The following is a 26,536-nucleotide window of genomic DNA, read 5'->3' as shown; positions in this document are numbered from 1 at the left end:
CATCTCTGACATTTCATCTTCCCTGAGCCCGCCCTAATCCTTCACAGGTCGTCCTTCATGCTCATGCTGTAGTAGGCAGTGTTGAAAGGGCTTTGTATTTGTTAGCTGAATATTACCGTAACCTATGAGACACGGTTGTTTGCCGCAGTCTATGAAGTTACCTCCACAGCAAATGAATCGGAAGTTATGTTCCCGCGAGCGAATTCACCAACTGCTCAACATGTAATCAACATGTAATCTTTCGCATGTCTGTTGAATGACACCTCACTGTTGGTTATTAACATTGAATTCATGGGGAATGGCTGCCGTACGTCAAGTGTGCCTGGGACTTATTTAGCACGTCTTATATTATTTTGTTTTATAGAACCCAAACTTACGCCAGGGCGGTGGTGGCGCACACCTTTAATCCCAGCACTCGGGAGGCAGAGGCAGGCGGATCTCTGCATTTGAGGCCAGCCTGGTCTACAAGAACTAGTTCCAGGACAGCCAGGGCTGTTACACAGAGAAACCGTGTATCAGAAAAAGAAAAAAAGGACCCAAACTGACCTCAAACTTGCTGTGTGGCTGAGGATGGTCTTGAACTTTTGATCCTTTTGCCTCTCCCTTCTAAGTGCTAGGATTATAGGCCCACACTACCATACTTAATATATTCAGTGCTGGGGACCGAACCCCTACAGATTTATGCCATGTGAGACAAGTACCTACCACTGAACCAGCTCTCCATAAGTACACATGTATCCTCACAGTGCAGTATCACACTGGGAGTGGGGGGCATTCTAAACAGCCAGATCATCAGTGAAAAATGCAAACTGTGCCGCAATAAAACATCCCCCCCCGCCCCGATTTTACAGGGTGGGCTTTTGTGCCCGTGAGTTGATTGAGTTATGTGTATTACAGAAAGGAAAGTTGTTGCTGAAACAAGAGAGTCAGGGTGTTACCTGTCCAGCCTCAGCTGGGAATGTTCACCTGGGCTTTCATTGCTCTCTGATTGCACACATAGGACCTAAAAAATTATCAATTTTAGCATCAATTTTAGGGTTATAGGTAAAATTTCAGTTTTTCAAATTTCGGTTCTGTGGCTAAGGAGGATCAACAAGCACCTACAGTTAACATTAGAAGAAACCGTGGCATGGAGCTTCAATAACCTGCTGAAAGGCATGCATAGCTGAGTCAAGATTTACATCCTGCTATATTTTGGTGTCATTGTGAGAGCAGAACTCTTCCAGGATGCAGGGGGTACATCTCCAGCTGCTTATAAGCTGTGTGCTAGAAATCGAGTGTTGAATATGAGAATTTTCTCGAATTGTGATAGCCTGGGATCCAGAACCCCAGCCGCTTTCCCTGCCCTGAGGCTGGAGACGAGGTGCCAGTATGGAGGAAGGACGGGGTGAGGGATCGCGGCACTGCTTAGAAGTGTATCGCCTCTTGTATGTGCAGAGTCTTTCCTTTTGCAGGCAGAGCTCACACGACCTTCGAGTTAACGGAGTCACATTCACCCCTGGAAAGGCTTATGAAAAGTTGGCGGGTGTGTTGATGTCGGGGAGAGATCTCTGTCTAGCGCCCACGCTGTTGGATTTGCAGAGCCAGCCCTCAGCAGCCCTGACTTCCAGTGCTGCAGGCTAGAGCCAGAGAGAGATTCCCAGGAGTTAGCGGAGACATTTGGGGGTCCCACGGCGGGACAGTGCCTGGATCCACGTTTCCCATTCTAGGGCTTTCCCATTTACCTTCTTGAGACCTAAAGCAAAGATGGAAAAATGTGGGGGCTATCCCTGGAGCTTAGAGGTTGATGCTCTATAAGACGTCAGCCAGTCACTATGTACAGGACATTTTTCTTCGTGGTTGAAACACTTTTACAATATTTATTTCTGGTCGGCTTGGAACTTACTATGGAACTTACTATGTAGACTGGGGTTATCCAAAACTCACGGGACTCCTTCTCCCAAATGCTGGGTTTAGAGGCACGTTACTATTTCAGTGTCTGCGTGAGTGTCTGCGGATCAGGAGAGCCAGAAGACTTCAGATCCTCTGGAACTGGAGTTACAGGTAGTTCTAGGCCACCGTGTGGGGGCAGGGAACTGAACTCAGTCCTCTGACCGGCAGTCAGTGCTCCTAGTTACCGAGCCATCTCTCCCGCTCCCACAAGGACGGCTTCTAAAGCTTTTCTTCTTTGGTAACCCACAACAGCGTCCCTGTTCTCCTTTTGTGTCACGTGACGCTGGAAGGTCCCTAGAGACCTTTCTTTCAGTCACGTGATACTGGAAGGTCCCTAGAAGGTGACATTTCTAGTCGGCTGGGAAGGTCCCTAGAAGGCGACAGTTCTTCCCGTTGAGCATCATATGATCTAGGTTTCCTGGAACTTTCTAAACATCTTGGAAGTGATCTTATCGCTACACCTTTGTGTGAAAAGTAAACCCTGCTTAAAATACCTTGTTAGAGATGTAAGAATATTTAGCTAGGCTACTAAATATGTGGACTGAGGCAGTTATATAACGTATAGTCTAATCTTTTTTGCCCTCCGGGAAAATAGTTTTGATGAGACATTGTACCTAAAGAGTATACCTCTTTCAATGTTTGGCAATTATCCTGAATTCTGTATTAAGGTTTTATTTTATTTTGTTTTGTTGAGACAAGGTCTCTGTATATGGCCCTGGCTGTCCTGGAACTCACTATATAGATGAAGTTGGCCTCGAATTTACAGAGATCCCTCTACCTCTGCCTCTCAAGTGCTAGGCTTAACGTGTACTTTTAAATGATATCACAGACAAAAGACATTCGGTGTAAAGAACGGTACAGGGCACACTCTTGTAACCACCAATCAAGATAAGAGATGGATGTCACTACCCCCATTCCCTTCCCATCTAGAGTTTTATCAGAGTTGTTTCCTTGTTTTTCTTTATAGCCTTATCACCTCTCTGAGCAGTTTAAAGCTCTCATCTGGTTTTGCCTTTGAACTTCACCCAGATGGGGTCAAACCCTGAGCATTCTCACAAGCCCCTCTTGGCTCCACTTCATAGATTCATTCATGCCCTTGTGGTGAGCTCGCCTCATGGTTCTTCCTGCAGGGTGTCTCCCATTGCACCCAGCCTTTCTTAGTGGACTCGAGGGTGGTTTCTAGTTTCCTGCTACTGTAGCTAAGGCCAGCACAGACCGTGAAATTATTCATCCCCCTCCTGGTTTTTTAGCTATGTGAAACAAATCCCTAACTCTGGAAGTCCCTCTGGCTAGGTCATTCTTTCTCTGGCTACCTGCTGGATAACTCCCACTAGTCCGTCCATCATTTTATCAGACAGTTCTTCCCGACTGCCACGCCCAGCCCTGCTCATCCACTCTTTCTCAACCTCTCTGTGTATTTCTCCACAGTCCTGGCTGTCATCTGACAGAAACACATGTGCTTATCATCTGTTCCGCCCACAAGACTCTCAGCCCGATTTCCATCCATTTAATCAGCTGAGCAGCGTGAACAGTTGTCTGTGAGTCCGGTGGCTTGGATGTCGGCCTCGTCTCTGCTGTTTGGAGGCCTGTGAACTTGGGAAACACATGTTTGATAATTTAGCAAATATTTATTGAGTGTCTGTTGGGTGCCAGGTGCTATGACAGACGCTGGCAATAAACCACTGAGCAGAAAGCATGGACAGAACCCAGTCCTCGTATGTCCCCTACGGCGGTAGACAAAGGGCACAGCAGGCAGTACGTATAACAAGCAAAGTAGGAGTCACGTCTGTACTAAGAGAGAGGATGGAGCTGGAGAGGAGTGATCACAGTAGATTGGTCAGAGCAGGCCTCGAGCAGGTGCTGTGTGGAGCGGGAGAGGCTGCCAGCGTCTGGAGGAAACTGGGCAGGCTGGGCAGGTCTATAGATCAGAGGGTAACAGGACCTGATTGACATTTTGGAAGAATCAGTTGCTCTCCAGCTGTTGGATTAAGAACAGAAAAACCAGGTTGGAGAAATGACTCAGCTGTTAAGAAATTTTGCTGCTTTTTGCAGAGGATCTGGGTCCCACATCCACAGGGCAACTCACAACTATCTGTAATTCCAGTTTCAGGGGATTGGATGCCCTTTTTCCTGGATTATCTGGACACCAGATATACATGTGGTGTAATATATACACACAGGCAAAAACACTCCTACACATAAAACATGGAAGGAAGAAAAGAAGGACGGGAGGAAGGAAGGAAGGGAAGAATAGACTAGAAAAATAAACTACAGGAATTTTTGTGGTTCAGGGTGTAGTGGGGGAGGTGGATTTTGTTTATTTTTTGTTTGTTTGTTTTGGTTTTTCTTTTTTTTTTTTTTTTTAAAGATTTTATTTCTTTATTATGTATGCAACATTCCTTTCATGTCTGCCTGCATGCCAGAGGAGGGCGCCAGATCTCATTACAGATGGTTGTGAGCCACCATATGGTTGCTGGGAATTGAACTCAGGACCTCTGGAAGAGCAGCCAGTGATCTTAACCTCTGAGCCATCTCTCCAGCCCCTGTTTTGGTTTTTCGAGACAGGGTTTCTCAGTAGTTTTGAAGCCTGTCCTGGAACTCACTCAGAGACCAGGTTGGCCTTGAACTCACCACCACCCGGTTAAGTGCCTTTTTTTGCTTGTTTGTTTTTTTGTTTTTCCGAGACAAGGTTTCTCTAGTTTTGGGGCCTGTCCTGGAACTAGCTCTTGTAGACCATGCTGGCCTCGAACTCACAGAGATCCTCCTGCCTCTGCCTCCCAAGTGTTGGGATTAAAAGCGCGCGCCAGGCTATTTTTTGAACACAGAACCAGTAGGGTTTTCTGTTGGACCGGAGATAGGCGTTGAGGGATTCAGGAGAGCTTGGTGTTCTTGACCTCAGCCATGTGAAGCTGGAATTGCCGTCATGAAAGCAGGGAGCTCACCAGCAGCAAGGTCCGTATTTAGGTCATGTTGAACTAGTGCTGTCTGCTGGGCATCTCTTGGGAGAGGGGAAGTTGAAAATTTGGGACAAAGATTCAGGCGCTGATCTGGGAATCCTTCTCATATGGATAGACTTTAAAGCCAGGCCACACGATCAGCCAGCCAGCCAGGAGTCAGGGCAAGCGGAGGGGAGGAGGAGGCGGGAGCCTCAGCTTCCGGAACCCCTTCCAGTGCCTCTTCAACAGGAGGAACTAGAAGCGGTGCTGCCCTGCTGGCTTTGCACTGTTTAAGTACACAGGTATATCGCACTAGGGTCTGGTTTAGACGATGGGGTGCAAAGCCCAAAGGGAGAGCACGAGTCTGAGGGCCCGAAGCCAGGGACCTGAGGTTCTCTTCCTTCGTTTCCAGGGATGTCACAGCTCGAACATTGAAGGAACTTTTGTTAAAAATATAATGTTGGCATACCCCAGCAGGCTCCCAGAGCAGCCGCTAGTCCGACAAGGACAGCTGTGGGTCCCTGCAAGATCCCCAGGGTGGCAGGCTGGTCCCGCCATGCGGCCCGGAGAGCAGGCGGGTGGGTGCGGCAGATAAAAGACTTACAGGACATCTTACAGGACATAGTAAATAGACATAAGGCTAAACATAAAGGTAAACATTTACTACTTAAAGAAGAGGGAGACAGAGAGACATGGAGACAGACATAGAGGAGACACAGAAAAGACACATGTGCACAGTGCCGAGAGAGAGGGGGACAGAAGAGAGAGGTTAAGATAGTGACCAGGGGGTCAGAAGTGGCTGGAAGTGGGCATGGCTTGCCCTTAAAGGGACCAAACCAAAAGAATAACAGGAAGTCGTGTGTAAAAGTAGGTAAGTGTCCAGAAAATCCCCACAATGTCTAAATGAGCAGGGTTTAAACTCTGGGTAACAGATGTGTGTTTATTTATTAGAGACAGGGTCTCATTCTGTAGCTCTGGCTGTCTTGGAACTCACTGTGTAGGCCAGGCTGATCTTGAACTCAGAAATCTGCCTGTCCGCTTCCAGAGTGCTGGGACTGAAGGTGTGCGCCACTGTACCTGGCTTGGGTAACAGGTGTTTAAACACTGGATAGAAAAGCAAAACAAAACAAAACAAAAAACCCAGACTGTTTTAGAAGAAATGAGAACAAGACAGAAGAATGAGGGAAAAAGGAAGGAAAAATATGGAGGGAGAGGGTGGAAAGGAATGAGAGAGAAGAGAGGAGAGGGGCCGAGCAGAGTAGAGAGGAAGAGCTCTCAGCACCTGCTTCTTCACAGGGAAGCGTCAGTGTAAGGGACTGGCCAGCTCCTTCTGGGCAGAGAAAGGGGAGGGTCACACAGACCTTCTGATCACACGGTTTCCCGAGGTCTGTGTTTCTAGACCCAGGATTTGCTCCCTCCACTGTCCGTAGCATCAGTCACACATCAGCCCAGGACCAGAGCAGGGAGGTCCCTGGAACTTCTGGCCAGCAGCCATCCAGTATGTGATGTTTTGTGGGTCTTTTCAAAATCTTTTTACACAGGGTCCTTGGCCATGGTGAGGAATCCCAGGTTTTCCCTGTAACTGACTTTGAGCTGAGAGCTTTTGTAGCCATGTCCCCAGGCAGATTTTTTTTTTTTACTTAATCCTGTTGAAAGAAGATTCCTGATCTTTGAGTCTTATGCCCTGAGGTGAGATTAGGGTGAAATGTAAGACTTCCCCTTTGGGACTGAGAGTAGCCTTGCAGGGGTTGTAATATCAGAGCGACTTCTCAAATGCCCGAGGTTCATCAAATATTTATCATCAGCAGATGGTGACCAGGGGCAAAGTGGCCGCTCTCACTTTCTCTAGGGCCTTTTGGACATGGTTATATGAGAGGAAGAGAGAGGGCAGCTGCTGGTTGGGACCCCCCCCTTCACGTGCCCTCCCAAGGCTCCTGGGGCTCCTGGCCACTCTGAGTCGGGTTTACACACCTGCCCACTTCCTGGTCTGGGGCTCACAAAGGTTCCCAAGCTGTTTTTTCTTGGGTTATTTTGCTTTATACTTTTTAGCCTGGTCTTTCCTGGCTGCTTTCAGGGTAAGGTAGGGCTTGATGGTTGCTGGAGTCATCAACAAACCTGCCATGATCAAGACTGGGGACTCAAGAGCTGGCCAAACACACACTTCCGGTACTCCTCAAAGAACCCGTGTGTGTATGTGTGTGTGTGTGTGTGTGTGTGTGTGTGTGTATGCATATGCATAGATGGGTTGTGCATGCACTTGTGTGGGTTCATTTGGAGATCTAAGGGCGTCCTTGGGTGCCATTATTCAGGAGCTGTCCATAATTTGAGACAGGGTCTTCTGGTGATGAGAACAGACCAGTAGGCTAGGCTGGGATTACAAAAGTCCTCTGCCGTACCCATGCTGCAAGGGTAACCTCTTTTCCCTCTGAGCTGTCTATCTCTCCAGCCCCTTGACCATTTTTTTAAAAGTCATTGCTAGAATAATCAGTTATTTAGAGGCAGGACTCCAACTTCTCTCTGCTTCGAAGGAAGATTTTAACTTAGTACTGAAGAACATTGCCACATGGGTCATGGTTGGGAGACATTGGGCTGGGGCATTTGTGACTCTTCAGAGATGAATGAGTATAGAAAGGTAAGGGGGGGCACTGACGAACACCCCTGGAGAGGTCCTGTTCCCTCGGGGCAGCACCTGCTGGTTTTTTCCTGCTTTTGGTGGTTCCATTGTCTCCTGAGTATCAGTGACTTGGCAGAGCGGCTCTTCACAGGCTAACTTCAAAATCCCGCCCCTATTTAGGGCAAGCCTAGATCTGGGGAGAACTCAGGAGGGGGCACCTGTTGGTGGAGTGAGCATTTCTATGTTACATGTTAACCACATGTTATGTGTTTCTGGTGAAGAGGCTAGCATTTAACATTGGATGAAGTTGTGTGTGTGCGTTCATTTGTACATGCATGTGAGTGCGTGTGCAATTCAGATCCTGTGAGATGATTGTGCTGCCTTGGAGCTGGGGCGTTCAGTTACAGTCACGCGGTAATTGATCCCACTTAGGGGATGATCTCATCATGAGGTGGTCTATGAGAGAGGCTTCAACTTTTCTGGAATTCACGTGACTACAAGTCTAGGGAATACTGGAAACTTCTAGGCCGGACTCCAGGGGATCCAGAGCAGGATGACGGCTGGACATTCCACCAGGTTGGAAAATAGCTTATTTATCTTATCTTCACCCTTTTGGTCTTGAAGAAGGAATGAGATAGGTAAATTTAAGGCTAATCAACTCTGTATTAACCAGTTTTTCAACAGACACTCCTTAAATGGTTAACAAGTCTGTGTGTAGACTGGAACAAGACAAAGGATACAAATGAAATCAGAAGGTGGATACACCAAGCTTTGTCCCACTCCTGGCTACCCATTGGCCGTCTACAGGTCCCAGAGAAGGGTCAGTGCTTGTGAGCAGAGCGGCAGTCCCGCAATGCTTCTTATGACACAGTTGCTCAGTGAGTCCCTGCCAGGGACGCCACTCAGAAAGGGTTGCTAGCCTTTCCTCGGAGAAGTTTAGTTCTAATCTGTCAAGTGGCATTATGTCCCAGCCCTTCCTGTCCCAGGTGGCTTTATAACAGGAGGGGTGGAATGGGGGGACCCTAGATACAAGATTGAGTCTATGGTGTTGTGGTGACTTACAGATTGCAAGAGCTAGTTAGGCAAAAAGAAGCTGGTTCATTGCCATGATGGTCATGGACCGAGCCTGAAACTGTAAGCAAGTCCCCAGATAAATGCTTTCTTCTGTAAGAGTTGCCTTGGTCATGGTGTCTCTGCACAGCAGTGAAGCACTGACTAAGACACACACCGCTCCTCATGTGACAGTTGGTTGGGACACCACCCCAACTACGCACTTTCCTCGTTCCTTCTCCAGCCGTTGCTCTACAACCCTTTGGTCTGACCTGCCATAGTTCGTGGTTCACAAGCCTACCGCCGTCTTCAGTCTGACATCAGCTCACCCCCCCCCCCTTCTTCAGTCCCGTGTCACTCATGCTTCGCTGCAGTGTGTGCGCGTGCGAGAGCTTGGAATACCCCAGTCTGTGGGCATGTGAAGCCTCCCTGTGCTGGCCTTTCTTGAACTGTTTTTCTGTCGGAGTGCTTTGCCCTTGCTCCCTCTTTTGTGAAGGGCTAATGTTGTCTTCATAAAACTCTTGAACTCTGGGGGCTGGAGAGATGGCTCAGCGGTGGCGAGCACTGGCTGCTCTTCCAGAGGTCCTAGTTCAATTCCCAGCACCCACGTGGTGACTCACAGCCACCTGTAACTGTCACAACAACCCCTCTTCTGTTGTGTATGAAGACAAGTCATATACACATACATAAAATAAATAAATATATGTTAAAGAAAAAGGGGGAAGAAACCTCTTGAACGTCCTTCTCCTCTTATGTAATCGGTCACTTCTTCCTTTTTGCTGTTTCATTTCGTGTGTGTATTGTGCTTACTGAATTCTAAGGGTGAGACAGCCTGTTGTTCCTGCCTATACAAAGTACAGCCATGAGTGAAGGTCTGAGTGACTGAGTGCGTTCAGCATGCTTATCGAAGCCTGCCTGCACAGAACACCCAGGGCACCTGGGGCAGCTCTCTTTCTGGGCAGCTCTGCTGATTCCCAGTCTGGTGACTGGTTCTTGCTTCCTGTTGTGAGATTTCCTGGTGCCAGCTTGAGGTGTGTCCCGTTTGTGCCCTCTTGACATTTACCTCCAGCCTACTGGTCATTTACTCATCCCTCCTTCCCGGTGCCTCCTTTTGTTTTTCTGAATGTCTTCTGTGCGTTTTCATTTGCCACACCCTGGTGTTACACACTCGACCTATTTGTTATCCCGTGGCCACTGGGCATTCTTGTTCTGCCTCAAAATCGTGCCACTCTTTCTCCAGGTAAATAACTCAGAGTGGCTTTGCCTCCTCCCACCCGCTTGCGGCTCTCTTCCACTGAGTTCATCTTCAGCACCCCGATTCTGCTGTGTGCAGTCATGGCTAGCACACTTCATCAGCTCCACATTCATTCAAATCCTGCCGTCCGTCTCTCACTTGAGCTATCTAAATTGCTTATGAATGGATCTGTGCATTTATTCTGGTGCCAGGGGTCAAACCAGGACCTCTCACACGTCAGTTACATCTTTGTTTTCTCCTGCCCTTCCCTCTTCATTTTCTTATATTATTTTTATCATTATTATTATTTTGGTTTTTCAAGACAGGGTTTCTCTGTGCAACTGTCCTGGCTGTCTTGGAACTTGCTTTGTAGACCAGGCTGGCCTCGACCTCACTGAGATCCACCTGTCTCTGCCTCCCGAGCGCTGGGATTAAAGGTGTGCACCTCCTCCCAGCTCCTCTTCTTTGTGTATGCAGGGTATCTCTGTGGCACACAGGCTGGCTTCAGGTTTGCTCTGCAGCTCAGGCTGACCTTGAATCCTTGGCCTGAGCTTCCCAAATACCAGAATTTCAGGCCTGTTCCACGCCTAGCTCCTGAATTGCGGAATTAACAAACCTTTCGAATCTTTTCCTGACACCTCTCAAGCATTCCCCACACTTCACCTGGGAGGATCTTTGTAAGGTGTTAATGCTGCTCCTGTCTCAATACAATTCTGCCTTGCTTAGGGGTAAAACCGCCCTAGAAAACCATTAGGTTTGTGGCCCACGGAGCACAATGTTTTTAGCCCCCAGCTGCCTTTCCAGCCTCCCTCATTTTTCTTACCAGTGTTCCCTTTCTTCCAAGGTACCCGCAGAGTTTCCTCATTGGCCTCCCTTCCTGGCACCTGTGTTGTTAGCTGTCTCCTTACAGTTCTAGCATAGCTTCTTCCTTAGACCTGCCTGATGCCCACTGCCGCTAGGATCTTCTGCTAGCCGGCACAGACGTGTGTCCACTGCCGCTAGGATCTTCTAGCCATCACAGATGTGTTTTCACGGTGCCTCCTTTAGAGCGCTTATCAGAGAATTGATTTATGTAGCCGTGTGGTCGGTCGTCCCGTAGGAATTTCCCATTCTTGGTTCTAGTGAGGAACAGAGACAGGAGTCATGTCCATATGCCTGCAGTTTTACCGAGTCCCGTGATAAAGGTGCTATCATGCTTCGTACGTGTTATTAGAGGCAGCGAGTAGCTCCAGTGTGGCCCTGTTTGTCCTGTCCTTCAGAGGTTAACTAGGGCCGTGTACAGGCATGTCCTGTGTGTCATGCATGCTTCATCACCAGCCTCCTTGAGGCCAAAAGTGGGTATACATTGTAAAGGAAACATTCATGAAGCAAGAGTATAAGACAAGGTGACTGAAGTTTCCCTTTACATGTATGTATGTAGGGGGCATTGCCTGTATGTGTATAAATAAGCCATACATGTACATGGGGGTGCAGGCATGTGGGTCCGCATGCACATGGAGGCCCAGCATTAATGTCAGGTCGTCTGTCTCTCTCCTATCTCTCAGTCACAGATGTGCCGATATCACGGCTCGTCTTGCTAACCAGCCTGCTTTAAGAATCTCCTGTCTGCATCTTCTGAGGCTGGAATTGAAGGCTGCCTGCCGTTCTCACCAGTTTTCACTTCCGTTCTGGGGTTTCACACTCGGACCCTCAGCCTTGTGCAGCAAGTGCTTTTTTGTTCATTTTGTTTTGTTTTGTTTTTCGAGACAGGGTTTCTCTGTAGCTTTGGAGCCTGTCCTGGAACTAGCTCTTGTAGACCAGGTTGACCTTGAACTCACAGTGGTGTGTGCCACCACTGCCCAGCCGTTTTTTGTTTTTGTTTCTACTACATTTTTTTTTTGTTTGTTTGTTTTGTTTCTACTAGTCCTGACTGGCCTGGAACTTGCTAGGTAGATCAGTGTAGTTAACATAGCCTTCCTCTGCCCCTTGAGTGCTGGGATTAAAGGTGTGCATCACTGTCCCTGACCCCAGTTACAAAAACATAACCAAAAAAATGTATGTGGGTATTTTGCCTGCTTGTCTGTATGTGACTGGTACCCTTGGAAGCCAAAAGAGTTTGCTGGATCCTCTGGAACTAGAGTTACAGATGGTTGTAAGCCACCATAAGCATGCTTGAAATCGGACCTGGGTCCTCTGGAAGAGCAGCCCGTGCTCTTAACTGCTGAACCATCTCTCCAGGCTCAAAATGTTTTATTTACTCAGCCATCACTCCAGCCTACACCTGAGATTCTTAGTCCTTATCATGCTTTGTGATCATTGAAAGTAATTGGGTGTGTATAGTTTGTGATCATTGGGTGTGTATAGTTGTTGTTTAGGGTTTAAATTTTTCTTGAAGCTGGGGAGATGGAGCAGCAGCTAAGCTCACTGACTGTTCAATTCCTGTCGCCCTCATGGCAGCTCACAACTAATCTGTACCTTCTGCTCCAGGGGATCTGATGCTGTCACACAGACACAAACATAAGCAAAATCAAATGCACGTAAAAATAAACAAATAATAATTTTCTGTTATTTTATGTATATGAGTCTTTTAGCTGCCAGAGCCTCTGAAATTTGAATTACAGATGGTTGTGAGCCACCATGTCCTCTGGAAGAGCACTCAGTGCTCTTAACTACTGAGTCATTTCTCCAACCCCAGTCGTGTGTGTGTGTGTGTGTGTGTGTGTATGTATGTGTGTGTGTATGTGTGTGTGTGTGTATGTGTGTGTTGCTAGGGATTGCACCCATGGCCTGGCACATGCTAGGTAAGTGCTTTCCCATTGTACTACAAGGGTCAGCTACGCTTCAATTCAAGTTTGTCCTTGATCTCAAAGCTGGTAATTACCAAATTCTGTTGGTTTTTGGTTGGGATACCTAGTGTTAAATTTCCTGTATAGCTGTAGTAATCGCTTCTTGTCTATATATGTGATTATATGTTTTCTAACATTTTTATTATGCACTACTTATCTATTTTGTTTTTATTTATTCTTGGTTTTGGAGGACAGAGTCTCATTGTGTAGTCCTGGCCAAGCTTGAACATGTGATTGTCCTGCTTGGCCTCCCGAGTGCTGGTATTGCCGGCGTGTGCCGCCATGCCTGACTGTTCTGTGTTACAGTGCACTTGCACAGGTCAGAGGACAACGTTTAGAGTTGGTTCTGTCCCCTGTGTAGGTGCTAGGGATCGAACTTAGGACATCAGACATTGGCAGCAAGCGCCTTTACCTGCTGATCTCTCTTACCATCCCTTTTAGGCTATTTTTAAAGTGCCAGGTGGATCTTTGAGTTCAAGGCTAGCCTGATCTATGGAGGTAGTTCTAGGACAACCTAGGCTACACAGAGAATCCCTGCCTCAGAAAACAAAACGAAGAAACAACAACAGAACAACAACACCAAAAAGAGCTTAATTTTGTTAATTGTATTGTGTTTATGCTTAATTATTAAAAATAACTTAGGTTCTTTTTGTTGTAATGGATGTTTCTATTTATATTCTAAAATATGCATATATGAAATATAATACATGCATGTAACAAAATCTGTATGCTTTCTTTCTTTCCCAGTGATAACAATCCGTATTCCTCCTTTGGAGCAACCCTGGAGAGGGATGATGAAAAGAATTTATGGAGTATGCCTCACGATGTGTCCCACACAGAGGCAGATGATGACAGGATCCTGTATAATCTGATAGTCATTCGTAATCAGCAGACTAAAGACTCAGAGGTAAGCACTTTCTGAGATGTCACTATGTATAGCTAAAAGTAGGTGGTAAGGAATTGCTATTATAGGACGGGGCGGAGCTTGGCTCCGTCAGTACAGAGCCTCTTGTGCAAACATGAAGACCCGAGTTTGGTACCCTAGAACTCATATTAAAAAAAACTGGGCATGGCAATACATCGCTGTCATCTCAGTGCTGGAGAGGCTGAGACACAGGAGGATCCCTGGGTCAGTCTAGTTGACTCAGTGAGTTCCAGGTTCACTGAGAGGTCCTGTCTCAAAAGGTAAGGTGGAAGGGTGGAGAACTGACTCAGGTCAAGTGCTTACTGTACAAGCCTGTGGTCCTGTGTTGGAATCCACAGCTGCATTCCCACGAGTCTGTAATCGTAGTAAGCCCCCACTGGAGGCAGGAGAATTGCCAGAAGCCCATACGCCAGCCAGCCTGGAATACACAGCGATGGGCAAGAAAGACCTTGTTTCAAATAAGGTAGACGCAAAGACTGATGCCAGAGGTTCTTCTCTGACCTACAGACACACACCCACACCCTAGGCTGGTCTTGAATCCTTGCTCCTGCCTCGTCCTGCTTTGTAGTAGGGACTCAGCCTACAGATAAGTCGTGTGACATGAAAGAAAAGTATCTTAGCGGTGTGCACTAGTCCTTGTTAAGTATGGTTAGTGTTGATCGACTTACAAGCCCCAGTCAGATAGTTCAGATTGAAATGTGAAGGGAGACTTGTGTTCCCGCTAGTTGTGAGTTAGTGGAACCCGAATCAGTGGTTGTGTGTGTTCTGTGCACAGGGCACACTTGCTTGTTTGCATTTTTAAAGATTTCACACTGTCCATGTCAGACAGCCATGTGATTTAGAATGCTTTTCACGATAAGTCTTTTTTTAAAAAATAATTTATTTTTATGTTATGTCCCTTGGTGTTTTACCTGCGTGTACGTCAGTGTGAGGGTGTCAGAAGCCCTGGAACTGGAGTTACAGACAGGTGTGGGTGCTGGGAATTGAACCCCGGTCCTCTGGAAGAGCAGCCAGTGCTCTCAACCGCTGAGCAGTCTCTCTAGCCTCCTACAATAAGTCTTGGGACACTCCTAAGGCCTAAAGAGTGGAACGAGAACACTAGGATATGAAAAGGATCTGCGAATGAGGGTAGCAAAGAGGGTTGTGGTCCCTCCATTCTTTCAAAAGGAGTACTAGAGCATTGTATAAAAAAAATATTTCCAGCCGAAGCTGTCCCATGCCTGTGCTTGCTGACTAGCTCGGAGTAGACACCCATAGGAAATACACACTGTGTGTTTTATACACATTCGTGCTTTACAGTTCAGAGAAAGGAGAGTCGGAAGTTCTGAAAGAAAGCACGGGGGTGCGTTGTGGGGCGTTAGTGCTAACTACTGGTTTATTCATTTTGATTTGTTTTTCGAGACAGGGTCTCACAGCGTAGCCTAGGCTGACTAGGGAATCGCTATGTAGACCAGGCTAGCCTGGGGCTCACAGAGATCTGCCTGCCTTTGCATCACCTTGCCCAGTTTTTACCGGTGGCTTTAGACGTGCATGTGTTCAGGTGTTTTGGTTTTGGTGTGATTTGGTTGCCTTTGGTTAGAGTTGGGCTGGAGACAGGTGGTTCCCTGGCTCTGAAGGGCAAGAGCTTCCTGTAGGGGAATCCCATGAGGTGGTTGTCTGCAGCTGAGCCCTGCAGCTCTCCTGGGGACGGACTCTTGTGCCATCTTCCATGTGTGTCTCTGAAATGACAGTAGAAGAGGCGCCGGGCGGCGGTGGCGCACGCCTTTAATCCCAGCCCTTGGGAGGCAGAGGCAGGCAGATCTCTGTGAGTTCAAGGCCAGCCTGGTTTACAAGAGCTAATTCCAGAACAGGACAGGCTCCAGAGCTACAGAGAAACTCTGTCTCGAAAAACCAACAAAACAAAACAACCAAGAAAACCCAGAAAACAAACACGCAGTAGAAGAGGCAGCAGGTGTCGCAGAACACTCCACAAGCGCAGCTTCCGAAGGGAGCCAGGTATGGATGGCCGAGGGCCACCTGCAGTTTTTTCTTGTTTGCTTGTTTTTTTTTTCTTATTCTTGCTCAAGAAATGATATCAAGATTGACTCTCAGAGAATATCACTAAGAAAGATCACCAGATAGATAACATGAAGATTTGATGGTTACCACACGTGAAATGCTTTGGATATCTGTTCACAGGGCTTCCCTTTCTTTAGAAAAACAGCAAAAAGTAATATGATTAATAAAAGATGTCTGTATCTTTCAGCAATTGAAATGAAAACAGATAAATTATTCATTTCTCACAGATTGGACTATAGAGCACATAGTTTTCTGCACCTTTTTTTTTTGTTTTCCTGCTTTATGTGTTCTGGACACATTTCTGATTCTGTATGCTTACATTTTCTTTATTGCATTTGGAGGCTTTCTGGTATTCTGTTGCATGGATTTTTCTACCGTTTATTCAGCCAGTACATATTGCTGTTGAGATTTAATTCCTTTTTTTCTATTAGAAGCCATGCTGCATTTGACACCTAGGTGAGCTGTGTAGGACCTTCCGTGTCTTTCTCAGGAACTGCATTTCTGCATCACAGGGTATACATTTAAAATGGAGGGGGCTGGAGGGATGGCTCAGCGGCTAGCAGCCCTGGTTGCTCTTCTAGAGAGATCAGGTTCAATTAGTTCCAGGGAATCTGATGCCATCTTCTGGCTTCCATGGGCACCAGGCACACATATGGTACACGCAGGCAAAGCACTCGTACATATAAAATAAAACAAAACAATTTAATTGGAATCCAGGAAGAACACTCGACGGTACAGAACAGAGGTTGATATCTGAGATCTGAGATTGCACCAGGGATTAGGTCGAAAGGGACATCAGTGACTGATGTAGTTCCCCTCCCCCACCCAGCACCCGGGATGGTGTTAGGAACTCCTGCTGCCTTCATGGGCACAGGTGCTGCGCTCCAGACAGCTGTTTGCCATGCAGAGAATGTGGGCCCTAAAACGTTGGAACTTTTGCTTTTTACAGTGAAACTGAAAAATCTACATTTTCATTATAAAATAGCCAGATTTTTTTTTTTTTAAAAAAAACCCTCATACTAGGAAACTTGCCAGCTACACCAAATGTTACCAGATGACTGATACACGAGGACATATAGACTGGAGTCCGCTCCACTGTGTTATCCCTTTGTCCAGCCTGGTTGCACAGCGGACTCACCATTGTGTTTTAGGATGAGGTAGAAAGCTGGTAAGCTGGCATTTTAAGTCAAATTCCGTACTTACTACCATGCTATTTCCTCTCTCAAAAAGGATCGCTTCGGTCCAGGTGTTAATAAAACAGAAGATTTGGGTTTTAAAAATAAAATTCCACCTAATGAAAGGAATGCTAGATAATTTTCAGATGTATTGTTTGGAAATTCCAACAGTATGTTAAGGGAGCTGAACAGTGTCTCTCCTTGAGTAACATCAGGACCGAAGACCCGGGAACGTTCCTATTTAGCATTCTCCGAATAATGAAAAAGAACTCCAGGATAGTGTGTGCTAGCTGCAGTCTCTGCCTTGAACCCGAGCTACTGCCGGAGAACGGCATGTAGTTAAGGCTGACTTACTCCACGTGGAAAAGCATGAAGAAAAGATAAGCAATGAAGAAAAGGCTCCCAACTTAACTGGCGGTGCCAAAGAAATATGAAGAGTGACATCATTTGAATCTCACAGGCAGAATCCACTTGCTTTCATGCAAAGCCCTCAAGCCCTAGTGGAAACCAGACTCTGAGCAGAAGAAAGGACACATTGCCAGCCCTGCAGGGAGTGAAAAGCGGTTCCTCGCATGATGCTGAGAAGTGCTTGCTTTATGTCTGACTGAGAATGAGCAAATGGTCGCGTCCTGCCCTTAGCTCATTGAAGTGCTTCTCCTTCATATAGTACTCGGTTCTAAGGAGCTTCATGATTGTTTGTGATTTATTATTGAAGCAATTGATTTATTCGTTTATTAAAACAATTAGGAAGGACACTGATTTTGTCCAAGATAGTAATAATGAACAGCGTTTAGCACTAGCCGTCTCAATTTTTGTATCTCAGGATGCCCTTGTAAGAACTCACTGAAGCAAGCAATTGTTATTGTTCCCATTTTAAACAACGTAAGCCATATACCTGTTAAGTTTAAAGTCAGGATTTGAATCTGACTGAGCTTTACGAGTCCCAAGACGTAATAAATACTGTGGGAGGAACACACACCACCGGCGATGAATCTAGATCAGTTTTCAGCGAGCTTTGATGAAGTCTGCCCACAGCCTGCATATGGTTTGGTGAAGCCAGTGGGTAAGAAAGGCATTTTCATGAGTGGGTGAAGCACCATGCCCGCTGAGGGGCCCTGACCACATTTCAGGACGCGTTTCTCAGCTTTTGATTTTCCACGGTGACTGACGCTACTCACCATTTGCCAAGTTCCACCAGCAGCTCTCTGAGGACTTGGTACTTAATTCTTCAGTGCTGGGAGGAAGCCCAGGATCTGGAACTTGTGAGGCAGATGTTCTGCCACTGAGCTGTGTCCCCTGTTCAGATTTGACACTTTGGGTTAAGAAAATATATACTAAATGTCAGATCATTCTCATCAACACTTTTAAGTACTTTTTAAATATTTTTTAAAAAAAACTATCTTTTCTCATTTTACATGCCAAATCCATTTCCCACTCCCTTTCCTCCTCCTGCTCCCCCCACTCCCCATCTCACCCCCCATCCACTCCTCAGAGTGGGTAAGGCTTCCCATGGGGAGTTAACAAAGCCCAACACATTGTTTTGAGGCAGGACCAAGCCCCTCCCCACTATATCCAGGTTAAGCAAGGTATTCTTCCAGAGAGAATGGGTTCCAAAAAGTCAGAATAAGCAGTAGGGGTAAATCTTGGTCTCACTGCCAGTGATCCCACAGTCTACCTCAGCCGTACAGCTGTCACCTACTTTCAGAGGGACTAGTTTGGTCCTATGCTGGTTCCCATGCAGTCAGACTGGAGTTGGAAGGTTCCCATTAGCTCAGATAGACTGTTTCAGTGAGTGTCCCCATCATGGCCTTGACCTCTTTGCTCATATCCTCACTCCTCCCTCTCTTCAACTGGACTTTGGGAGCTCAGCCCAGTGCTCCACTGTAGTTCTCTGCATCTGCTTCCATCTGTTGCTGGATGAAGGTTCTATGGTGACATTTAAGAGAGTCATCAATCTGATTACCGGGCAAGGCCATTTCAGGCACTCTCTCCTCTATTGCTTAGGGTCTTAGCTGGAAACATCCTCGTGGATTCCTGGGAACTTCTTTAGTGCCAGGTTTCTTGTAGCCCCTAATGGTTCCCTCAGTCAAAGTATCTCTTTCCTTGCTGTCCGTCTCAGTCTTTCCCCTGTTTCAATAATCCTGTTCCTTCTAGTTCTTCTCCTCCCTCCTCTTCTCCTCTCTTCCTCCCCTGCCCCCCCCCCCCCACGCTCCCAATTTTCTCAGGAGATCCTTTTAGAAACTTTTTAAGGTTTAATGAATTTTTAATATTTTATGCTTACTTTCAAGTAATTCATGATCAAAAATGTATGCAGTTGCTATGACAGGAACCTGCCAACTTGTCACTCAGGCAACATTTACACGTTAACAGGTGCCACACAGTCACCAGATGCTTGTGTGGATAGCATAATCCTGCAGAAACCACAGCAGGCCGAAACCCCAGGGGAACAGCTAAGTATTATTAGTATTTTTTTTTTAAATTACAAAAACAAAATCATAGTACCAGGACTAGATTCTGGTATTGTGTTACCAGGCATAGCACATAGGCTTTATGATGTTTAAAATAGTATCTGGCCTTTCTTGGAGCTATTTCTAGTGCTGGATTATGCACTCAGGATATCATGTCCTTAATCTGAAAAGAAACAGGAGGGTAAAGTCGATTGGGATATTTGCAGGGAGAAAGAGAAATGGCAGGCTGAACTGGTCACCGACCACCCACATGGGGGATCGTTGAAGCACCTGGAGACTTGGATGTTCCAGCGTGTTCTGCCTTACCACCCCAGCAGGTCTCCAGAGTTGGGCAAGCCTCACCCTTTTGGGGCTACCTGATTGCCTATGAAGGGGTGAACCTTGGCTAGTGTTGGAGATAGGGCTGCAAGCTCACCACAACCAAGAAGGAGCAAAATAGCGTTGGAAAGTTTAAGCCGTTCTCCAGATAACTCTGGGTTCTCCCAAATACCTTTTGTTTGGAGATCCAAATAAACGAATCATGGAATTCTTTTTGTTTGTTTGGCTGGTTGGTTGGTTGTCGGAAGTGCTGGGGATCAACCTAGGGCTGTGTCAACTTTTCCGCAGTCCCAAGCAGGTCTTGTCTGCTGGACCGGGGATCTGAGGACCTGAAAGAAGGGGGCGGACTAGAGTCTGCTGCTGTAGACAGCCTTACTTCAGCTTCAGTGCGCTGTTATACACAAATGTAACAAAGAAGGCAGTGATTCAAGGAAGGTTGTTTGAGTTTGGAAAAACATATAACTAAAAAAAAAAAAAATGCCAGTAAGCACATACTAAACATTGACAGAGTAGCCCTTTCCCAGAACTTTCTCAGGACAGACCAATCCTAACACAGTTGCCTGGCATGTACTATAGATTATATCATGGGAAGCACGAAAGCAAGGCAGAAGCCATATCCAGTTTCAGGGCACACTGACCAGATTGGGTTCTATAGCTACGTTCTGACATTCAACCTGAATAAACATGTCTGACAAATTGAACGCAGGAGACACGAAATCACGTGCAAGAACAAAATGCACCTGAGGTCAAAAGTCCTCTGCCTTTCTTCCTGGAGCCTCTCTTAGGGTTCCTTCAGGCATTGTTCACCGTGCGTCATCCTTTCGTCCACATTCCGACAGGCCTTGTGCAACTGCTTCAAAACCGAGCCGCGCCTCAGTCCCAAATGCACCTGCTCTTTATTTTACTTTGCTGGGAACCATTTGGGTTTAGGTGACTCAGAGGGGAATTCAAGAAGCATAGGATCTGAGGAGCCAGGGGTCTTGCCCTGTGTTCTGGGTATTAGTGTTCGTGAAGTACTGTACCGTGTGCTAAGTGCTGTGTGCGCGACATGCTGCCCTGATGAGTACTGAGTTCTTGGAAGCTTAGTGTGAGGAGGAGTTTCAACGGGTATGCCTAGGAACCTGAGTCATCTCAAAGGGTTGAAGGAAATGAATGGGATTACTGGGGTCCCAGCTCAGGTCTGTGACCAACAAGCCTGTCTGACTAAATACACTCTTCTGGGCTGCGTGTGGTGGCACACACCTTTAATCCCAGCACTTGATAGGCACAGGCAGGTGGATCTCTAAATTTGAGGCCAGTTCTGTCTACAGAGTGAGTCACAGGATGGCTCGGGCTACACAGAGAAACCCTGTCTTGAAAGAAACAAAACAAACAAACAAAAAAAACCCCCACTCTTCTGGGCTCTCCCATAAGTTTGGGAAAAGCTCCTTGGCTACTTTTTGGTTAAAGCCAAAGTTGCCTGAGTAAATACTGACTCACTGCCTTCAGAAGACAGTGGAGACTTTGTGTGTGTTTGTTTTCGGGGGCAGACCCTATACAGGAGAATCGCAGAGTGACAACTTCCGTGATGGTGGGTTATACTGGTGACACGCCTTTGGTGCTGTGGCATAGTCTGGCTAGTAAAGACCACTGAACTGTACCAGGTCACATTCTGCTTATCTGCCTTACCATCCCTTTTAAAAGTATAGCTCTTTCCAGAGGCCAACATTAACATACCCGACATTTTTTACCTTACATGTCTATGTGAGCCTTGTCAACCACGGGCAAGTGAGCCGTGAGTAGGGGGCAGGACTCCATTAGGTGCACTATAGCATGCTTAATGGTGAAGATCACGGGCTTTGGAATCATGCAGCTTGGAGGTAAGAGGTGTCTTGTCACTGTTTTCTAATGAGATGACACCTTCTTCAACCTTAGGGTGACTATACTGTTTGTTTCTATGTCACCAAGTCTTAACTAGGAGGAAAGAGACTGTTTGCTAATATCTAGTATCTCTGGCCAAAACTATAATTTGAGACGTCCCTGGACAAGCTGAGACATAGACCACTTTTCTTTTTCTTTCTTGGCCTTTTTTTTTTTTTTTAACTGTGGTAAAATATACAGAAGATAAAACTTACCATTTAATGATTGTTTTCTTTTTAAATATGTACGTGTGTTTGTGTATATGTAATTTGTTTGAGTGTGCATGTGGACAAAGAACAACCCCAGGTACTATTCTTCAGGTACTGTTTGAAATTACCTGGCGCAGAATGAGAAACATGAAACACGCAACAAACCCGCTTAGGAGTTTATTAGAGGGGTGTGCATAGGCCTGGGAAGTCAGTGTGCAGAGAGAGAGGAAGATAGTGCATCCAGCTTTTAAAAGCTGCCTAGTGCATGCACATAGAAGGTTAACGTGGCTATGTCATATGCAGATAACAGGTGGGGGTGGGATGGGGTGGGTCACGCATGCGTGCAAGAGCTTAGCTGCGTCATACGTGGATCACGTGGGGGCCCTTTAACATCCCAGGGGGCTATTAGGTACTTCTGCCTGAGGGCTTGTTTGCACCTGCGTGGCCCCTAGAACCCGGAAGTATCAGCCTTATAAGGCTGAAACCATTACCTTGTTTTTTTGATACAGGTCTCTCGCTGGCCTGGAACTAACTAGACTAGACTGGCTGGATCGCAAGCTCTAGGACCCACCTGTCCCCACTCACCCAGCGCCAGGATTACAAGCGTCTGCCATCATTCCTGGCCTACAATTATTTTCTTTCATTTATTTATCCTTTTTCTCGGGGGTGGGGGGATGCTGCATGTGCATGCCATGCATGTGGGGAGGGCAACTTGTAGGAGTTGGTTCTCCTGCTCCTCTGCCTCCTGAGCGCTGATGTCATAGGCATGCACCATTATACCCAGCAAACACCTTTACTGCTGAGACATCTCAGCAGCCTGCGTCTGCCTTTGTTTATGCTGGTTCTGGAGGCTGAGCTCAGGTCTTTGTGCGTGCCCGGCAAACAGACATTTTACCAACCGTCGTGGTTTGAAAGAAAATGGCCCCATAGGCTCATAGGGAGTGGCACTATTAGTAAGTGTGGCCTTGTTAGAGTAGGTGTGGCCTTCTTGGAGGAAGTGTGTCACTAGGGGGTGGACTTTGAGGTCTCAGAAGTTGAAGTCAGGCCCACTGTGGCAGTCTCTTCCCTGGGGATCCAGATGTAAAACTCTCAGCTACCTCTCCAGTACCATGTCTGCCTGCATGCCACCATGTTTCTTGCCATGATGACAGTGGACTAAACCTCAGAACTATAAGCCAGCCCCAATTCAATATTTTCCTTTATAAGAGTTGCCGTGGTCATAGTGTCTCCTCACAGCAATAGAAACCCTAACTAAGACTCTACCTTATCTCTCTCCCAGCTCATTTTTAAACTTCCTTGAATATCCTGTTTAGCAGCAGTAAGGACACCCATCGTCTTTGGCAGCTATTCCACTGTTAGCCTCCAAAAGGTTTTCAACTCTGTTCCCACTAAATAATGACGATGAACTCTCTTCATCTCTCAGCCCCTTTCTATATATAAGCTCTATACATTTGTCTGCTTTTAGCACCTTATGCAAAGGGGAATCCATATACCTGTTCACTTGCACAATATGTCACATGCAACCTACCCCACAAAAAGATGAAAGCAATTAGACAATATGTTCTGATTGAAAGAAAAATTTTAATGCTTTATTTATATTTTATTTTATTTTTGTTTTTTTCGAGACAGGGTTTCTCTGTAGCTTTGGAGCCTAGCCAGAACTAGCTCTTGTAGACCAGGCTGGCCTTGAACTCACAAAGATCCACCTGCCTCTGCCTCCCGAGTGCTGGGATTAAAGGCGTGCGCCACCAGTGCCCGGCTATTTTTATTTTATGTGCGTTGTGTTTTGCGTGTGTGTCTGTGTGGGGGAGTCAGGTCCCTTGGAACTGGAGTTACAGACAGGTGCAAGCTGCCATGTGGGTGCTGGAAATTGAACTATCTGGAGGTCCAGATAGTGCTCTTAAGGACTGAGCCATCTCTCCAACCCCGAAAGAAAAAAAAAATTAAAAAGTCAAAAGTGGTGGCAGATGCTTGTAATCCCGGCACTAGGTGAGGACAAGCAAAGCCTGGGCTTGCCGTCCAGCCAGTCTAGTGTAGTTAGTTGCTAGCAGACTTCCAGGCCAGCAAGGGACCATGTATCAAAAACCAGAGTGGACAGTGTAAGCATTCCAGCTGGATGGAAAGGTATCCTGGCAGCTGAGAGCCAAGAAATACCGCAAAGCCACACCGTACAGGAAACCTCATACAAGAGATTCATTGGGAAGGGAAAAAACCAAGAAGGTGGTTACCTCCTCTCGGGTGCTAAACAGCAGCGAACTGAACAGGATACAGGGCTTATATAGTGTTTTTTGGGAGGGGTGGATCTTTCCAGGGTGGAGATTGATGAGATTTTATGCCCAGAGATTGGGCTGTTTACTAGGGTGGGGGGGGGGCACGATCCAGTTAGTTAGGGCAGTTAGAGCATTATGTGGGTGGAACCTGGCAGTTAGAGGTCCTCAGGGAAGGGGGACTGGCTGCTCGTGTGTGTGTGTGTGTGTGTGTGTGTGTGTGTGTCCCCAGGGACTTACAGACAGTACCTGAAGAATAGCATCTGGGATTGTAATATTTCACTTAGTCTAGTGCCTCCAGCGTTGTTTATGCTGTAGCAAGCCTTAAGATTTTCTTTCTTTCTGAAATGTGGGTAAGACTGTTCTCGGCCGGCACATCAGCCATCGGTGACATGAGGCTCTCTGTTCTGCCTTTAGGCTTTTGCGGGTGATATCGTGGACACAAGTACACTCGTATCTGTTAGAGTCTTGCTTTCATCAGAGTGTGTGCTCAGATGCGGAGTCATGTGTTTAGTGTATGGGGAACTGCTGTACCGTTTTCCACAGCAACTGTCCCCTTTCCTGTCCCCACCTGCAATGTCCAAGACTTCTCTCATTCCATGCAGTTGAAACGGTGAACTAAGCAAACCCACTCAGTATCGGCATTTGGGAAGTAGCCCAAGAGGTGGAAGTCGGTCAGAGATTTCCTCTATCTGCCTCCCCCTCCCCTAAGGGAATGGAAAGGGCCGGAGAATGGGAGCTTTTTGTAACTGAATTCTGTGTCTTGGGCCCATGAGGAGGAGGGTCATGTATGAGGAGGGTATAATGGCTTTGATCACTTTCCCTTACTATTCTTTATTTTTGCTTTGATTTCTTTTTATTAACTTTATTATTTGCATGGTGTGTGTGTGTGTGTGTGTGTGTGTGTGTGTGTGTAACAACTTTCAGGAATTGGTTCTTGCCTTCCAGTATGTGAATCCCAGGGATTGAATTTATGCCATCAGGCCAGGCTGGCCTGAAATCTTCCTAAGTAGCTTCCGCTGGCCTTGGTCTTGGTACCTTTCTGCCTCAGCCTTCCGAGTGCTGGAATTAAAAGGCCTGTGTCGCCCTGCCTGTTCTACCGTTCTTGAGGCCCTGACCTCAATGACTGCCTCCTCCCGAAGCTGCAGGAAGGTTTGTGGAAGTGGTTAGTGTCCTTACAAGTCCCAACAGCTCTGTGAAATAGGCTGGACCAGCTGGGCAGAAACTGCCAACTTCCTCCTTACCCAGTGCTTCACGTCCCTGAAGCAGACAGCCACGCCTCTGTGGTGTAGTGTGTGTGGTAAGGAAGGCCACTTCTTTATTGGCAGGTACAAAGCAATTGGCTGGTAGGATTTGTCTCTTCATAAGCCAAATGGAGTTGATAAGAAAGTAAAGCTGTAAACCGGTCGTAAAAGTCTTATTTTCAAAACAGACACACAGCCCAGTGTGGTGGCCCACGACTTTAATCCCAGCACTCGAGAGGCAGAGGCAGGTGGATCTCTGTGAGTTTAAGGCCAGCCTGGTCTATGGAGCGGAGTTCCAGGACAGCCAGGGCTACACAGAGAACTATGCTTCTGAAAAACCAACTAACCAACCAACCAACCAAACCAATAGCCAGCTGAAGCACTGGGCAATGACATCAAGCTAAGTCTCCAGTGACCTTAGCATTAGCTTTAGTTGTCCCGAGAACTGAGAGCATCAGAGATGCCTGCCTGCCTGCCTGCTGTTGTCATGGATGCAATGCGAGGCTTCTCACAGCTGTCTGAGGAGAAACGGGCTTCAGTCGGTGTTGATTATAGACCAGTCTGTCAACTCAGGGCCGAGAACTGCATACTTCTGGTCATTATTATAAATTTCAGCAGAGATAACCAGGCCGTTCTGATTAACGTACAGGCACAGAGTTTTACAGGAAAACAACGTGAGGCATGTTCCAACTTCAGAAAACCCCAGCGTGTGGCGGCCGCTTGACGACTGTCTAGGATATTGTAGTGAGGGGAACGGTGACAATATGACGGCTGTCTAGGATATTGTAGCGAGGGGAACGGTGACAATATGACGGCTGTCTAGGATATTGTAGCGAGGGGAACGGTGACAATATGACGGCTGTCTAGGATATTGTAGCGAGGGGAACGGTGACAATATGACGGCTGTCTAGGATATTGTAGCGAGGGGAACGGTGACAATATGACGACTGTCTAGGATATTGTAGCGAGGGGAACGGTGACAATATGACGGCTGTCTAGGATATTGTAGCGAGGGGAACGGTGACAATATGATGACTGTCTAGGATATTGTAGCGAGGGGAACGGTGACAATATGACGGCTGTCTAGGATATTGTAGCGAGGGGAACGGTGACAATATGACGGCTGTCTAGGATATTGTAGCGAGGGGAACGGTGACAATATGACGACTGTCTAGGATATTGTAGCGAGGGGAACGGTGACAATATGACGGCTGTCTCCGTGTCCCGGAGGAGCTCGAGTCCTGGCTGCTGTGTCTGTGTATCAGTTCATCTTGTTCAAAATGATAGGGAAGGCCTGATTTTAGAATTAGTGCTGCTGGTCTCCTCCTCATTTGTGCTTCATTTTATTTTATTTTTCTGTTTTTTGATGCTTTCTAATCTTG

The 26,536-nt window shown here is 46.8% G+C and overlaps 1 protein-coding gene across 1 annotated transcript in view; it reads left to right on the top strand.

Moving 5' to 3' along the window:
* The window catches only part of Mreg (melanoregulin), a 61,642-nt gene that overhangs the window by 8,920 nt on the left and 26,186 nt on the right, over positions 1-26,536 (top strand). The window contains exon 2 of the mRNA XM_048459299.3: positions 13,339-13,498. Coding sequence (XP_048315256.3) covers positions 13,339-13,498 — 160 coding nt within the window. The remainder of the gene's footprint in view (positions 1-13,338; positions 13,499-26,536) is intronic.

The sequence above is a fragment of the Myodes glareolus genome, chromosome 1 (genome assembly GCF_982192425.1).
Source record: "Myodes glareolus chromosome 1, mMyoGla1.1, whole genome shotgun sequence".
Taxonomy (NCBI): domain Eukaryota; kingdom Metazoa; phylum Chordata; class Mammalia; order Rodentia; family Cricetidae; genus Myodes; species Myodes glareolus.
The sequence above is the reverse complement of the archived record's forward strand: the minus strand, read 5'-3'. Positions and strand labels throughout refer to the sequence as shown.